General features: G+C 36.1%; 1 protein-coding gene across 3 annotated transcripts in view; it reads right to left on the bottom strand.

Annotated features, from left to right (window-relative positions):
- Nucleotides 1-18,593, bottom strand: part of LOC121859293 (mitogen-activated protein kinase kinase kinase 15-like) — a 53,937-nt gene that overhangs the window by 25,452 nt on the left and 9,892 nt on the right. For all 3 annotated transcript variants that reach the window (XM_042356077.1, XM_042356079.1, XM_042356078.1), the window contains exons 8-18: nt 16,942-17,113; nt 15,085-15,244; nt 12,945-13,104; nt 11,275-11,459; nt 9,241-9,424; nt 8,405-8,538; nt 7,995-8,260; nt 4,796-4,962; nt 2,474-2,569; nt 1,216-1,355; nt 192-323 (exon numbers count right to left, since the gene is read on the bottom strand). In XM_042356077.1, the coding sequence (XP_042212011.1) occupies nt 192-323; nt 1,216-1,355; nt 2,474-2,569; nt 4,796-4,962; nt 7,995-8,260; nt 8,405-8,538; nt 9,241-9,424; nt 11,275-11,459; nt 12,945-13,104; nt 15,085-15,244; nt 16,942-17,113 (1,796 nt within the window). The remainder of the gene's footprint in view (nt 1-191; nt 324-1,215; nt 1,356-2,473; nt 2,570-4,795; nt 4,963-7,994; nt 8,261-8,404; nt 8,539-9,240; nt 9,425-11,274; nt 11,460-12,944; nt 13,105-15,084; nt 15,245-16,941; nt 17,114-18,593) is intronic.

The raw sequence follows: 18,593 nt of genomic DNA, 5'->3' as shown, positions 1-18,593 counted from the left end.
AAATTAGTTTATCCATTCAAGTCAGATATATATAGCCGTACAGTGCAAATATACCATATATAAAAACATATAATCACCAGTAATGTTTAAAGGATTTTTTAGTTTTTCAAAATGTAAAGTAAATAAGATGTTTGGAACAAAAACCCAAAATCAACATAGACTGGTAAACTGAGCTATCAATGAAGACTAACCTGTCATCTGGTGAGCTTGCAAGTCGACCTTTCTCACCATGCAGTCTTACATTGCGGTCTGCAGGAACAGATATACTCCGTGAGAATTCCTGCTGGTTGGTTAGTCGCACTCCCTTTTTCTTTCTGCCCAGCCTGGAGGGATATTACATAACTAATAAATAAAACACTTCACTGAAAGGTGATTACCATAAGAAATAATCACAACATATATCCAAGATTTTTATCCATAAGATAAGGTACTGTAAGACGGAGATGAAAAGTGAAAAGACTTCAGTGAGGAATGTGAATGAGTGTATGGATATCACAGATATTATTCATTTAAGTAAAGAATAGTGTCATGATGTAACTGCAGAAAGGTACTACAGTAATTAAAGGGGCTCTCATACTGGGCAAAATTTCACCCATTCACTGTTCTCATTTCTTAGACCGTAGGCCTAATCACACCAGAATTTACCGCCCCATTCACATTCCGCCATCATTCAAATGAAAACAACAACAAAGATGCCCACATGTCAAGTTGGTGTCAGCTGTAGTCCCAAAAAAGGCTTATCAGACTTTATTTGAAAAATACATGTAAAAGAAGACGAATCAGGGGAGAGAAAATGTGTCTGGCTTCAGCAGCTCTTGTGCAAAAAATTCTGGTAGTTTCACAATGCATATTGTCAGCAGGTATTGTTGTGGGCTGTGGTTTGCTTGATATAAACAAATATCAAATGACTATTCAAAAAAATTTACAAATACCTGTGCATTACTTTTATAAGGAAAGCAATTTGCTGACACCATTAAATATTTCAAATTTTATTTACATAGATTAATAAAAATAAAAATAATTCATAATTTGACGAGCGATGTGTACAGTGATGTGAGAAAAAAAAAGACGATACAAAGCACTAATATGGAAGATTCACACACTTATGGAGTGAATCTCTGAATCTCTACTATATTTTGAACCCCACTGCATTATAATACTGTAACTCAAAAATATTAACGAGTCTCAAAAAAACTAATGGCTTGCAACACTTACTCAGTTAAAAATGGATCTTCTAAAAGTTGTGCAGCCATGGCTCTCTTTGTGGGATCTGGCTCAAAACATCGAAGGATGAAACTTCTTGCCCTTTCACTTAGTTCTTCAGGTATGTCTGGATGCATTTTATAAAGACCAACCTGAAATATAATAACAGATGTCCAGGTTTTCTTTCACATTCAGAGATGGATGAAGCACGAAACACATAAGACCTTCACCTAACATCACAACATAAAGTATGTGGTTGCTATATAGGTAAATTACTGTACTGTATTATATTGACCAAAAATAGCCATATGTAGTGTATGACGGCTTTGCCCTTCACGATTCTAACAGCACTAGCAGAGGTCACAGTTCAACACTACACTTTATTTTGGAGTTGGTAATGGTTGTCCTCACAGTCAAAGGTGGTAATCCAAGCCTGCAACCAATGTTTATCAAGTGCACCCCACCTTTGTAAAGCTTCACCACATCCATTTTCTTATCCAAACTGATGATTTTACGAACTCTTTTGGCTGTAGTATGTGCTAGAGTGCTTGTTGGTCATTATTAAGGGTTCTGAGAAAGTTTAGCAAAAAATATTCCCTACTAAGGTCAGACAATCACTCGACAACAGACCACATGTGACTGATTTGACTTGGGTTACACTCACAGCACAGTGGAGGTTACAGTGCAGCTTAGCACACAAAAACAATAAAATTTTTACCTTGTGAAAGTGCTTTTACATTAAAAAAATAAATAAAAATTATATATATATATATATATACTATATATATCATCATAATCTGTTAATGGCATTAATAAGCAAAACCAAACACAAATCTAATTAACATAAATTGAAGATTACCCAAATGTGATTTCTGGAAAAAAAAAATCTGTTCATTACCTGTGTCCCACAAAACTAACAACTACAAATTCCAAAATACTGCAAGGTAAATTGTCAATCCTCACTGATATAATGGCATCATTAAATTTACATATTTGATTAGGTGTTGCTATACCAGTATTAATGCAGTCAGAAAATATGTGCCAGAAAATTCTGTTTCATCACAAGACATTCTGGAAGTGCATGTGTCCAGTAACTCAACATACTAATATAATATTTATTATTTTTGCTTGTATAGTAGATTCATATATATTAATATTTTCCAACCATCTTCTGGTCTCCTTTGCCTACATTGCACAATTTATTCCACACCTGTTCCCAATTAGATATATGCTATGGCATCAACAATAAAAAACACATAAGAACTCTTACCTTAAACATAGCTGCCTCAGGAGAGCCAAGTTCAATGAAGGGAGGTTTGCCTGTTGCCATCTCAACTATTGTACAACCCAGGGACCAAATGTCAGCCTAGAGAAAATAATATTTGATTATAAATTCCTTTGGAAATACCCACAATGAAAATACTGTACAATGAATCTGGTAAAATGAATGTAAGGTCATAAATTTACAACAAATCTTAAATATCCCATTTCATGATTAAGTTTGGGCCAGCCACAGGTGACAGTCTAGGTAGGTGCAAGTGATGAGACATCACAACACATTGGTTTCTGACCTTTCACAGAGTTGGCTTTGGCAGGGAGGCATAACAAAATTAGTCCAAAGGGTCTCTTGGATTTTCAGCCTACAGCCTTAATACTCTTGGGTTAGGGTAAACACTCTACGGTGAGATGCTCAGGGTCTGGCCTGTTACTCACCTCACTACACTTGACTGCACCACACGAGAGATAATTGTACATAATAAGTCATAGCAAGCTTGCTATTTGAGTTAAAACGGTGGGATTGATTGCATTAGCAATGTAAATAAATTATCTACAAACAGTTTAATATAAGTAATTACGATAAAAGAATTATTTCTAAACGTATGAGCGAGTAGAATTTTTTTTTCCCATATATACTGTACAGTACAGGTTGACAATCCCTTATCCGAAATCCTTGGGACCAGATGCATTTCAGTTTTTGGAATTTTTTTTCGGTTTTCAGAGCTTTTCGGTTTTTGGAATTTCGGATAAAGGGTTGTCAACCTGTACTCCCGTGTTAAAAGCGAAGATGTGTTCATACGAACAAATTTTTGGTCAACACTAAGTAATAAAAACACTTATAAATGGAGGTACTGTACACATTTCTTTACACACATTAAATATAGTTTGGACATTTTATAATTTTACTAAACACAAATAATAGTAAATACATAAAGATACATAAGTTTTAGCAATGAAGCTAAGTTCTTTCCAGGATCAAACCTCCATAAAACATTGAGCTTTAAACCCAGGTGTAGGTGTAGTATTTACACTTGAACTTGCTGACCTTTTTGCAGACATCTTGAGGAGAAATACACTTCAGTGTGGAAAAATCTTGAAAGAACAATAGCTAAAGGCGGAAGCAGACTGTAACTGACTTGCTCCCAGACTCAAAACAAAGCCTGCCACTAACATCATCGATGCAACAAATGTAATTTGAATTTCTTAAAATAAATATAAAATATGGGTAAACTTACTTTATTTTTTCAAATTTAGTGATTAAAAAAAATTACATTTTATGTATAATTCCATTACGGAGAATTTACATTTCGTATCTTGATTTTAATGGTAGTGATTTACAATTGTCCATAAGGACGAATTTCCATAACCAGAATTCCTGTAATGCGGAGGTCCAGTGTATATACAGTAATATCCCGCTTTACGCGTTTTTTTTTAAGCGTTTCTACATTTACGCGGTACCCTGCCAGAACCGGCATTCCCACTTTATGCGGTGCATCTACTCATATACGCGGGCGAAGTATAATTTTTTTATTTAGCTCATAAAATTCATACAAATTACCCGGCCAGAATATAATTTACATTGCTGGAATTCTTACAATTTGATGATCATTTTGAATATAAACATCATAGATTTTGCATTAGACATACAAATATTAGATCTAATGTAATAATTTTGTTTACTCAGAGCAAATATGTTATCTTTTGTGCAAAATATATGACATGTATATTCAAAATATTCCTGGTCTTGCAAGGAATCCAGCAATGTCAATTATATTATCCTAACTTTAGTTTGAGGTATTACTTATTACTATACCTTAAAATCTAGTGTTTTCCCCCAAACATTTCTCAGAGAGGGAGGAGCCAGCGAGTGTGAGAAGAGTGGGGGGGGGAGTTGAGTCCATTATTTGAATGGGCATTAACTTGGTGACTGTATTTCTCTATTTCTCTTAAATATGAATTGTGTGTGCGTACCATCATAAAATTAAGATGTTATTTTTACTAGAACATAGGTATTGTGTCGGGAAAAAGTGGAGTTTGGGGGTCGGCCCGGTCTCTATTTCAATTAATCCCACATGTTATGTTGTTCACTTTACGCGTTTCTCGCTTTACGCAGGCCTCCGTGGGTTCAATTGACCGCATAAAGCGAGGGTTCACTGTACTGATAAGGCTACACAGAGATTTAGGCCTATGATTGGCTATGCAAACTAATAATGTTTTAGAAAATCTAGATAAAATCTGGATAAAAAGTCATGTACCTGTATGTGAGGGAAGGGTGCAGGGAGTCTTATGTTCCTTATTTTATTATATAACTAACCGGAGCTCCATATCCTCTGGCTCCTTTATCGATGACTTCAGGTGCCATGTACTGCAGTGTTCCTGTGAAGGTCTCAGTACTTAAGCAAACTCCTGCCAGCCGCTTGGAAGTACCAAAATCTGAGATCTTGACCACTCCAGTATAAGTATTGACTAGAACATTATCACCTGAAAACAAAAACAAAAACATTCCTTAGTTTCTGAAAAATTAAAAATAAAATTACCTTGGAAAAAAAAATGCTCTGTTTGTTCATTTGAGGGATAATAAGCATTGCATTGACTGGGATAATGCTTCCTCAATATTACCTTGTAATTCAATTGACAGTAGGAACATTATAGAATCTAGTCTCATTAAACATACCGAATCAGTCAACATGAATTTGAGTAATGGTATGTACAAACTGGATAATTTTGTAATTAAGAAGATTTGTAACCAGGTGAGAAGGTTGGGTCATCTTACCCTCTGACCTGACTACCGACTGCTGCGGTGCTTTTTGAAGATTAGTAGGGTTATTACCTAATACCTGACCATTGTGGACTTGATCTCACCCTCCTCTGTACATATATATATATATATGCTGATAACCACAAGGAAAGAAGAAAACACGAAGTTCCCAAGCGCTTTCGTGTAATTCACATCTTCAGGGGTGAGTACAGACTAGAGAAATACAAATCAAGGTGTATATATACAGAGGAGGGTGAGACCAGGTCCACAATGGTCAGGTATTAGGTAATGACCCTACTAATCTTTAAATAGCACACAACGGTTGGTGGTCAGGTCAGATGGTCAGGTGACCCGGCCTTCTCACCTGGTCACAAATCTTCTTAATTACAAAATTGTCCAGCTTGTACATGCCGTTACTCAAATTCATGTTGAATGCTTCGGTATGTTTAATAAGACTAGATTCTATGATGTTCCTACTATAAATTGAATTACATGGTAATATTGAGGCATTATCCCAGTCAATGCAATGCTTGTTATCCCTCAAATGAACAAACAGAGCATTGGATTCCTGGCCTGTCCTAACACTGTTTATATATATATATATATATATATATATATATATATATATATATATATATATATATATATATATATATATATATATATATATATATATATATATATATATATATATATATATATATATATATATATATATATATATATATATATATATATATATATATATCATAAGTCCATATAGCACACGAACTTCCATATACAAACAACACTTCACTAGTTGGGAATCGAACCCTGGACCTCTGCTTGTGAACAGGGATCGCTACCACTGCATCACAAGGACACCAAAAGCAATCCTAGGCTTTGTTATATTTCACACAAAGCCTGTTCATCGTGCTTGTGGCCCCGTGAACCTCCAATGGGGATTGCCCGTGCCAACTACGTACAGTGGGGTATGCTATAACGAACGGATCCTACTACGAATATTCCTATAACGAACGGTTTTACCTATAAAATTGAGAATGCTATAACGAACGAAACTCCTACAACGAACATTATTTAAAAAAAATTTTTTTTTTTTTACTAATTTATTGTTTTTTTATTACAAGTATTAATGATATTGGTTATTTCAGGGGTTTAGATGCATATTTATGCACTTTTTTACAATTTTTACAATTTTATATTATATTTTTCAGTGTTAAGTGGTTGTATTTGGGGGCCTGGAACGGATTAATCCTATAACGAACGAATGCTATAACGAACAAGGTTCTAGAACCAATTAGATTCGTTATAGCATACCCCACTGTATGTGGTTGGAGTAGCATTTTACCGAATCCAGTTGCCAAGAGGTGTCTGGGAGCAACTAATCTTATGATTAGATGCAATTAACTTGATGATTAATTAAGCTTCCACTATTGTCCTTAAGGAGAGAATTAGAAGCATTACTGATTCCAAATCATACTGGATTCCTCAAAAGAAGAAACTTGGTATGGCACTTCTCACATGTAAGACAAGACAGATAGTTCTTGCTGCCTAATCACACATCCTTCTTAATCCTGTTATGCTTGGCATAACCATAAAGGAACAAAACATAATCAGCAACTTCAGCTCAAACCCACTCAGGCACCCCTATAGGAAGAGTCAGGAGATCTGGTTCACCCAAATCACTCAAATAGAAAATAGACTTATGAGAACAATATCTTATTTCTAATCTATTGCTGGTCTCTGACAACTAATGTACAGGTACACCTTGCTATACTGTACGTTGTTTCACTTATATGTTGTTGAAAAATTATGGATTTCTTTTTTCATAAATTCCAAAAACAAAATTACGAAACATTAGTGGAATAATTTAGGTAGCGTTAGAATGCCAATTAACCGCTGTATTCCTACCATCGCTTACCCTTCCAGCACCAGTCTACGAGATACTGCCACATTCACTTAAGCTCATTTGATTAGAGTGAGATAAACCATTACCAAAACTTTGTTAAATGAATGAAAGGTGCCCAGTACAGTAAATGATATGTGTGTCGGCGGTAAAAAAAAACAAAAACAAGGAAAAGTTTTAATCTAAAGGTTTTGATGCTGGCAAATGAGCTGTTGATATCACCAGAGTGTTTGGCCTACCTGCCAGATAGGTAAGAACAATTTGTGATAAAGGAAAAAAAATTAAGAATATTTTCAAAGTGTGACACCTTCATCTGTTACTAAAATAACTTTTAGCAGACGTGGAATTGTCAAAAAATGTGAGAAGACCTTTAAATATTTGGATGGAAGATTAAAGTGTACATGACATGACAGTTTACTACACTAGGTGTGGGGCAGGTGCTAATGCACCTTCACATGGCCATCTGCCACTGTAACATTACCAGGTGTGAGGGGGGTTGCTCTTTACCTTCACTTGGCTCCTTTTTAACAAAATTTTTAGTCCTACTTACACCCTAGCTTTAGAGAGTGTCTTGTATTAAATATTATGTGTAACCATTAAGGTTTTATTAATGAACATTTCCCCCTAATTGGCCAGTTAGCTATGCAACCTATTTTTCCTTTAAGTTATAGTGAGGAATTCTATGTGAACTCATATCCTTCAGAGGTCAGCCAAGATTGTAATAGTGCATAAAATTGTAAGGCTTCTGTAAACAACAACACCCTCCTGAGCTCTAGCCTCCTCTTCTCAAAATCAAAACTAGTAGAAAATAAGTGTACACACATACACACACATATACACAAAACAAACCTTTAATATCTCTATGCACAATCTTCTGATCATGAAGATATTTCAATCCCTCCAGGATCTGCTTGGTATAATATGCAATAGTTGCTTCATTTTCCTTCAATGGTCCCCATTTTGATCTCAGGAGAGCAGATAGGGACCCTCCTGGAACCTGTTCCATGAAGATCTTGAAAAAGCCATCTTCTGATGCTGTTCCCAAATACTGTACGATGTTTCGATGACGTAGCTCTGAGTGAAGCTTTATCTCTTCATGCAGTGGTTGAACTTCCCTAAAAATAAGTCACTATGAAGCTTGAACAACACACAGATAAAAAAAAATACTAAATGTAAAAATTTTCATTTATCTACATTCATTTGGCATTCACAACTATGGACTAATGATCACAGTTGCTTCATGACAAAATTTTACTCACCCAATATTTTTTTCTGGTACTTCTTTTACAGCAATTCTAATTTGAGTGTTGAGATCTCTGGCAGCATATACAACACCATATGTACCCTTGCCCAGGACCATGCGCTTCCCATTGTCATCTAGTTCATACTCATACTGCAAGAATAATTTTACAATCTCTCAATCTTTAGTCACCCAAAAAGTGCTATACAAGGGCAACAAACTGGGTTACTGAAGAGTTTACTGAAAAACATTGTACAATAAAGAGAAAGAAGTAAGGTGATCACTGAAGTGGTTGGCTCTTGGCTAGTTGGGTCCCAGGTCCTTCCTAACAAAGCCTTCTCCTTGACGATGAGGGTGGACAGAGGGGTGCCACATGATGTCTGGTCTTCTATCCACAGCTGGAGAAGATACTCCATGTTGTCCATCACAGCATCACAATATAGTGTAAGCCTGCTTGCTTCTGTCCATGTGAAATTGCTGCATGTTTGATCTCCTGAGTATGCCTGAATATAGTGGCGATGGTTGAAGCAGGCACGCCTAGGTCTCTCCCGATCTTAGTTGAGCCTTCCCCCCATTCTTGACGCTATATTATTTAAAGCTTATGACACATGTGCACTTCCACTGAGGACTCCAATTTTCTATTTCTAAACCATGGTAAACTGCACTAAAATAAAATTTACTTTAGCTTTAAAAGAGGAAAATACCTATAGCTACGGTAAATAAAAGGTGTAGTATTAAAACAGAATTGCACTACTGTAATCTCAAGTGCTCTAAACTGAGGATAAGTGAATAATAAACTTTTACTATTCCTGCAAATGGCAATGGAAAAAAGTTGGTATAGCTATTCATTAATACCTGGATAGGGCCTGAAGATATCTCAGCTTCTAGGTCCATGACTGTGCCTTTTTGGTTGACTGTAAGCTCTTGCACCAGACGAAAAAAGATGAGGCGGCATTGCTCAGAAGGGAAAAACATTTGGAAGTCATCCGAGTTTTCTTGAACATATAGGAAAACGGCTCGCTCATCTCGCTTATAAAGTCTGAAAATTTAAGAAATTTATTGAGTAAAAACTAACTATGTATCCATCTCCTAATTTTTCTAACATATTTTCTCCAATCCCATAAGCAAGAAGTAGACCATGGGAAAAATAAATTTTAAAAGAGGGATGAAATGATGAGACAGAAACACTAATAGGAGTAAAGTGTAAAGAAAACATAGAATGAACTTAAAAACCTACATGGTGACCGAGTGACAATGATAAGTGACTTAAATACGAGATTAACTGACCAAGACACTCCCAGGCAAAGCCTCCCTTGTCTAGGCAGGTAACAGCACTCTCTTATCACTTTGGTCCAATAACACCAATGTCCTATTGGACCAAAGAAATTTGTTGCTTAAGCATCTACTTGTCCAGCTTAACCTGAATTATTAAAGTAAGTTCCAACCACTATGCCAAGATATTCAAAAGGGTCTTTCTTGAGCCCCTTCTGTTTACCATGGTGCTAGGGGCAATATCATAGGACTTCAAGACTGGTCTACCCAGGGAGTTATTGCACAGTATGCTGATGACTTAGTGCTGATAGCAGAAAGTATTGAAGAGGAAGGGTAGAAATTTATGAAATGGAAGAATGCAATAGAGTCAAAGGGCTTTAGAGTGAATGTGGCAAAAACAAAAGCATTGGTTAGTGATGTGGGTGAGGGACCCATGATGGAAAGTAAAAAATATCCATGTACTGTCTGTAAGAAAGGCATTGGCAGCAACTCAATAATATGAAACAAATGTGGAAGGTGGATACACAAGCGATGCAGTGGAGCAGATAGCACACTGCAGAATGTTGCTGATTTTAGGTGTTGTGTAGCTGTAGGTAACACTATGTCCATAGCAAGGCTGGAGAAACTCAACATTGGGTTTATATCCATGGAGTGTACCCATGAGTTCTGTTACCTGGGTTACATGATCAGGGCCAGTTGGGTGCTGAAGCCTTCTCAGTTTCAAGAGTAAGAGGTGGCTGGAGGAAGTGTAGGGAGCTACTGCCTATACTGACAGCAAGAGGGCCTTCCTTCTTTATGAAAGGAAGAATATATGCAGCTGGTGTGAGAAGTGTGAGGTTATATAGCAGTAAAACATGAGCAGTTAAAGAGGATGACATAGGCAGTCGTGAGTAAGCTAAATGGTGAGGTGTATGTGTAATGTAACACTGAAAAGCAGGACAGGAGACTTTAAACCCAGGTGGGCCTCTGGATATTTGAGAATAATGGTGAAGTTTTGTGCAGAGGCAGACTCAAATGGTTTGGGCAAGTGGAGACAATGGATGAGACCAACTGGGTCCAGAGGTGCACGAGTCTAAATGAGGAGGGGAAGGAGAGCCACAGGAGAAGGCCAAGAATTATATGAGAAGAGGTTGTAAGAAGTGAAGAACTTGATAAGAGAGACTGCAATAGAATGTGTAGCATGGAGAGCCGCCATCAGGTAATTGTGGATAACCCACGCAAACATTAATAATGGCCATAAAACATTGATGATGATGATGAAGTATAATCTACATACTAAAGCCTTCTCGCCCTGCAAATATCACAAGACTTTTTTTGTAATTTGTTGTTCACCATCAACACCATATTTACTGTAAGGATTAATAACTTTAAATAAATACCATCCTTAAGAATATCTTTTGTATACGTACAACAATTAGGTCACCAAAAAACAGTAACTAATGACAAGAAACAGAGGGCAACTTTCCTTAGTTATACTATACAGTACACAACACACATTGCCATAGTAATGGTCACATTGAAAATCAACTTTCCTACCACCTGTAAGGAATAATTACAGGTTAAAATATCTGAAGGTCAAGAGAGAAAGGTAGGGAGAAACATAAAACATAAGCTCACGTGATAGTTTTAATACTGGAAGCATTGAAGAGCCAGTCATGAACTTGTCTACAATTTCCTTTCATCTGGTCTATACACAAGTTCCAAAGTTGAATACTCTTTTCCTCAGCCCCAAGATTTACAGTCACATAACTTGGCAAGTAATAACTTGGTTGGTACATTCTTGTTGGTTCCAATATCAGGATCTGAAATAAAACATAAAACACCAAATAATCTAACTGACTCGTTTACTTTAATCAAATGGCTTAAATGTTTCCCTATTCATGCATAATGTGGCCTACTAAAACATGTTTTATAATATCTATTATTTATGATACAAAATTTATTCCTTATTTGTGATTTCTTCTCTCTACATTTCAACTTTACATCTTGCATTCTCTTATAAACTATTTTATCTTATTCCCAAAGTTCCCTCACAACAAATCATTTCATATACAGGTACTGTATTCCAGTTATTAATTTCTTTCTTATCCCCAATTTTGTTCAAGCTGAATATTGTTGTGTGACTTTTTACTTAAAATAACTACAGTGTTTCAAAGACATTAACAAAATGTAAAGACTGATGTTTGTAAAGTCCCATTTTATGACCATTGGTCATCAATGAGGGATCTCCCTGCTCCCCTCAGAGAGGTCCCATAGTTTAACAGCTAACAAAGTCTCATTGTTGTTGTAACCCATTTCACTTGTACAATAAGTCAATGAGCCTTTGGCATCTAACAAAAATTGACAGTCACTCTGCATTGGACAAAAGACAGGTGAGCAGCTAAGTTGTAGTGTAAGGGGCAGCAATGGGTTTTGGGTGGATTGAAAGTAATGGTGAAACTGGGTGAAAGGAAGGGGGGAGTAAATGATCACAACTTAGTTTAGTAATCTAGCAAGATGTCTTGTCATTTCTCCTTGGAGTGTTATATCTAAAATGTCATGGTACAGATATATGGTGGAGAGGTGTTTAGTAGGTTATTTAGTTAAAGTCTTTGGATGAAAGAGGTTGTTAATTGGATTGATATGTTTGTAGATTGTTATGCTGGGATGTTTGGGTGTGTGGGACAAAGATTAGAAGTGTTAAGAGGTCAATGGTGAAAGTAAGTTGCAGGTAACATGCCTCTTAGTACAAATAATGTTGTTTTCAAAAGAGATCCTACAATGCAAAAAAATGGAAGCTATGTTGACTATTTCGATTGAAGATCAATATCAAAAGAGGTACCCCATCAGCACGGCTACTGCTCATGAGAAGGCTATTCATCAGTAGAAAACACCCACCCACCCAAACACACAGTTTGTCCTGAGGTATGTGTCCAAATAAGTTAAGAGGAAACTGTAACTGAGGGGGATTGGTTACGTTTTTAGTTTGTAACCAATGGATCAAGGAGAACATGTCAGTGCAGCAGGTTAGGACTCTCAGATTTTGCTTGACTGGTAAATGACATCTCCATGTTCCCACTTTTCTGACACCACAATTGTGTATGAAAGGACAGGCTAGTTTCTGAAATTTCTGGAATTTAGTCCCAGTCTCACATGTCAGGGGTCCTGGGAAGTCTGGGTTATCAAACTGTAGGGTTGTTGACTATACAAAATCTATAAAAACAATGTTATCAGATAGGCAGACAATATCATAACATACACAATCCATCTCTTTTTTGGCATGCACATACAGTAATAACAAGTCTCACTGGAAATCTGATGGCGTCCCCAAGCTCGGTGTTGGTGGCTTCCACAAAATAATCAATCCAAAAGTTGAAGATTCTCTCTTCAGGTCCTGGCTCAGAGTCTTCAGGCCGTTTCCTGAAGCGGTTGATCAGCATGATGTTTCCAATTGTGGATTTCAGGTACCTACAAGAGTAAGATCAAGAAAAACTAAGTAAAATATAAAAAAATCTAAATCAACATTCATGTCACAAATCCTACATGTGGTGAATATTTTGACAAGTGGACCATCAAAAGAGTTAGGCTAAGGATTAAGCTATAAAATCCCCTTTTATGACCATAGGGATGATGTGTGAGGTCCAAACTGCTCAGCACCTTATTGCACATCCACATTGACAGAAATGCCTGCGATCTGCGATCTACTCGCAGACAAATCCGAGAGATAATCAGACAAATTTTCGAAGATGAAATAATATAATTTTTAATTGTTTTGACTGAATGTATTGGATTCAAAGAGATGCAATGTTTTATTTATTACTGGCTGTTGTGTCTGGACTCTGAAATAAATATAGCTAGCCTAGATTTAAATTTAATTACAAGAAAATACAATGAACAAGAATAAAATATTGTGCTAGGCAGGCGGGCACTGACATAAGTGTGTAATTTTTTCCGGCATTAATATTCCTCGTCAGCGTCTTTCACCATCATTCTCTCCGTTTATTTATTAATTCTGCATCATTTTCATTATTGTTTTCACTTTGAACATCACTCAGTTATGATTTTAAAGTAAATATCTGCTTCAAATAAAGAAATTCCTTGCAGTAGTTGTTTGTATTATTTCTATACTTTATTGTAGGTTATCTAACTAAACTTTGATTCTACAAACATTACATATTTTATTTTAAATAAACTTTAAAGTTAGTTTTAAAATTTGTGTATACATGAGCTTTTCAAACGGTCAATGGACTGGCAAATGTTTTTTTTAACATAGTAAAATGTAAAATTCTGCACGTGATACAACACAACCCGAATCACAGCTATTCTGTGAATAACACTTTCTTGGAAACTGTTGGTAAGGAAAATGATCTAGGCATCATGATAAAGTAATCACTAAAGGCAACAGAACAAGTGGGAACATCATTGAAAAAAGCCAACCAAATCTTAGGAATTATAAGTTATAACTTCAAATACAAAGATAAGAAAATGTTCCTTGATCTTTATAAGTCTCTTGTGCATCTCCATCTTGACTGCTGTATACAGACATAAAGACCCTACCTCCAAAATGACATATCATCCCTATAAAAGGTGCAACACAGATTATTCCTAGACTAAATTATCTCAATTATACAAATAGAATGATAGCCTTAGGACTGACAACTCTTCACATGATACACAATAGGGCAATCTCAAACCATACAGTTTTCTAAGTTGATGTCTGAAATATGGTTACAGTTATTAGATTTTATATACACTATTGAAGAGAAAGTTGCCTCAGACAGAGGTGGTTCCAATTTGTACAAGCCCCTTGATAGCTCCATTTTTAACCACTGTGTGTGTCTTTGATAAGCTAATCCAGAACATTGCAATGTCATTGTAAGCATCAAAATTCATCCTTTCCTCATAGTCAGCCTTGAGTTCTGTTAGAGGGCATAAGTGTGGGAATTTAGTTGTCAAACATGTCATGAGGTCAAGACTGGGGTCCATGTGGCTTTACTTTAGAGACCTGATGTATTTCCATTGACCTAATCAGATGTCACATGACCCATCCCTGTTTTCCCAGCAACATGACCTAAAATAAGTGAGGGTTATTCCCCTGACCATAATTAACAGTTCCAACTTAACAAGACATCTACTGCTTTTCTCCTGTTCTCCCTTGATGCCTGGCCCAATAAAAATTACTTGTGACATTGCAAAGACCCAGGCAACCGTTTATGAAGCTTCCAACTCAATTTGGGGTCACAGCACTGGGTTTGGGAACCCCTGGACTAGATAACATCCTACCTTAAAACTTAGGCTTAAGAATATGATCTGACTCCTAATTCACTCAACAAAGAACATGGAAGAGGGAATAAGAAAGACAGACAACACTGAAGGAATAATCTTTCATAAAATTAGAATAAATCATTATTTGTATCCTTTTGTCATAGTACAAATAAAAACACATACCAATTTGGAGGTTTTAACTTGAACATGCATTCAGCTGCTTGAACAGCCTTTCCATAGTCTTCTGCTAAAACACTGATCTCAAAGAAGGTTGCTACATCCCAGTAATCTTGTAAAGATGACAGGGAACCTTTTTTGCCAATAAGATTGTTTAGAACCATACCTGAAAGAAGGGAAGAGTATTAAGATTAGTTCATAAAAATTTCAGATAAGAGTTCAACACGAAGAAATTATCAAATTTCTCCTGTCCCAAACAAAATTTCTAAGTCAACACTGTAGTGTACTGTATATTTACAGAAAATACCAAGTATCTAAGTCAGTCTAGACATCAATGGTATAGTGCTGGACTGGATATCAAATTTCATTTTGAGATGTAAAAACGGTCTCTAGTTATATGATGGAAACAATTTACACATTAAACACACTCCCTGTACCATAAACAACTGGGACATAAAAGACAAGGCTCTAATTTTGTGAAACTCAGAAACAAAATATATGAACATACAGTATCTGTAATTTATGCCTTATGGCCAAAGGGAATGACCCATAATTTTGGATAACACACTGCAACACTCATGATAACACTTGCCATATCATGGTACATATTTTATTAATTTGCAGAAGAAATTCTCTTGAGTATGCAGTAAAATCATGAATTTGCACACCATAATTTCACCTGAAATGTCTGTCTTACAGAATGAAAGTGACTGGCTGGTAAAACTTGAATTTCTTGCCCTGTAGTTTCAAAATCGGCCACTAAGCATGAAATCCAATAAATCTATTATTTGGTTTAGCTATTCATCAAAACTTTAGGTTCTAGTAATGTTTTGTTTTATCCACTGATATAGAATTACAATAAACTCCCTCTAATCTAGACTAATTGGGGGGTTAGGCCTGTCCCATTTTGCCAAAATCCCGGGTCGGGGTTCGTATTGTCCATAATGCAATTGCAGGGTGGAAAATTCCAGAGGGTGGAGGGATTCCCCAGTCAAGCTACCTAAGAACAATGAACCTACTGTAACTTTTGACCTGGACTTAACACTCAGGGTTTTTATATGTCATATGAATGTTTTTTTAACCACTAAACCATTAAACAGATTAAGAGGACCTAATCCTCCTCTTTAACTTGCCTCACTTCTAACTATTAGGAGAGAAGAGGCTAATTTTGTCTCTCAGCTATAAGATGGAATTTCAGGACATAAACAAACCCAAGATACAAAGTGATGTAGAATTATTTGAGCAGCTCTCAACATATAAGAGCACTACATTTAATGAATAATTTTTATTTAAAATATCCATACAAGTAAAACAAATGATCGACTGAGTATGTGCAAGTGTGTGGGAGCAAAACTTAACCTAGCCAGGGAAGATAATTTAACCTGACCCAAGAAAACAAAAAGCTGTTTTCGAGAATTTCTGGTTTCATGGGACTGTACCTGCATTAGATATTCAAGTACCTGTATACAGTAATTCTGTACACTTCAGTACATATTGGTAGCTGTGTGTTTTCCTCAGACATTCGTACCCACTATACACGCAGTACACTACAACAAACATTCCTAAGTTAAAACACACTACTCTACAGTAATATTTCTGGGGGTAATGGTTAGCCAGTGGAGATGGTGAGTTGTCCAGTCTTTTTGGATTATTACTCAACACTGGATCACACAGCCTCTAAACCTTAAAACGAATTCACATCTACAGGTAGGTGGCCCTATGGCCGGCCAGTCTCAAACATGAGAGGCAATCATTAATAAAGGCCAGCATTGAAAGTAGTGGTTTATTAAATACTCTACTGTTTAATTTAAAAAGATTACCACTGTGCTGCCTAAAGAAGAAAATGAAAAGAGCACAGCTCACCTATATGCTGCAGTTCACCAGATTTTGAGAAGTCGTTACCAGCTATGACAAGAAGTGTAGCCAAGTTGATTCCAGCATATTCATTTGGTTGCACTTCAAATCCTTTCCTATACCAATAAATGGCACTGTGCAAACTTTCCATATCTGTGTGTTGAGATTCAACAAATTTATCCTGAAAAAAGTAAACAAATAATACAAATATCAGTAAACTGTATTATACAATACTGTCTCAGTTATTTACATAAGCATCCCATGAATATAATAAGGACTTACACACATGGTTCTTTTGTCACATTTACACTGCAATTTCATTTAGTTTTATACACAAAATTAAAACCCATATTTTCCATGGATCATTACTCCACATTTGTCAGCCTTATTACTTCATATACTGTAAGTTACCAGTAGTTTTCATGACCATCTCACCCTTAGCTATATTCTGAGTCATAAAAACCCCTTCCTCAAACTTCAGGTGGTAGAATGGTCTGAAGGAGGGGGGGGGGAGGAGGAACAAGATTAAATTTTATTCTCCCCTAACTATAAGAGGATTTCATGAGCTTTACTAGTAGGAAAACAACAGTGAGTGTAACTACTAGAGAACAAAGCCAGTGTTGGGAAAAACACTATGTACACATCTAATGGACATGCCTGAGGCTTCTACACAATTATATATCTTGTGATGGCTACATATCCTCAAACAATTAAGAATCCAGAATGCCGGATCACTGACACATGGTGCACGCACGCACGCATCAATTAAACCTTGTGCATTCTGCAGATTGTATATAAATCCTTCTAAGGGACACTTAAAACTGGGAGCCTGCTGTCCAACTATGCTCAATAAATACACCCCACCATGCTAAATTTTATGAACCTATCATTAATCTTAATTTAACATGAAATTGTCAAAAGTGTCACACATACAGATGCTCCACTCACTCTGCTTAACACCCTCGTGCACCGTCTTATTAATAACAACCTTCCCTTCAATGCACGGAGTACTGTAAGTAGTGACCTTGCTTGGAAGTGCCACACTGTATACTTTTTTTTCTTCACATGAAACCAGAAGAAAAAGTGAAAAAAGAAGAAATAATTTTGACGATGTGAAGTCATGCATTACATTTTTCAATAGTGTACAACCAACTTGAATTTTAGCCAACAAAGAACTGAGTAAGGACAAGTGTCAAATAACAAAAGAGAGGGCATTTTTATGCTTTACATTAGTGAAATATAATTTTTGATAAGAGTACTAATACAGTAACTATACCTTTATACAACACACTGGAGTGTATCATAGTATACAATAATACATTATTTGTATAATATTATATTGATAAAATAAAACTATATTTTAAAATAATTTTACTTTTTGGTGTGATGGTAGATGTTACAGGGAGTTGCAATTGGGGGGAAGGTATGATATACAAAGAAGCAGTCTCCGCACATATGAACAAGTGAAATATCTTAAGATAAACACATACAATACAGTACAGTACTGTATTTACACACTTATAAAAACACTTCACAATGCTTCTCATCACTTATACAGATGACTGAGACAAAGGTTATCTCATACCATCTCTACAGTATATCTTAATGTTTGTCAATATAGAGGTTAATCTCAGTACAGTACAGTGTTATGGCAAATTGGG

The sequence above is a fragment of the Homarus americanus genome, unplaced genomic scaffold (genome assembly GCF_018991925.1).
Source record: "Homarus americanus isolate GMGI-L3 unplaced genomic scaffold, GMGI_Hamer_2.0 scaffold36188, whole genome shotgun sequence".
NCBI lineage: Eukaryota > Metazoa > Arthropoda > Malacostraca > Decapoda > Nephropidae > Homarus > Homarus americanus.
Note: the sequence above shows the minus strand (reverse complement) of the source record. Positions and strands in the feature narration are given on the sequence as shown.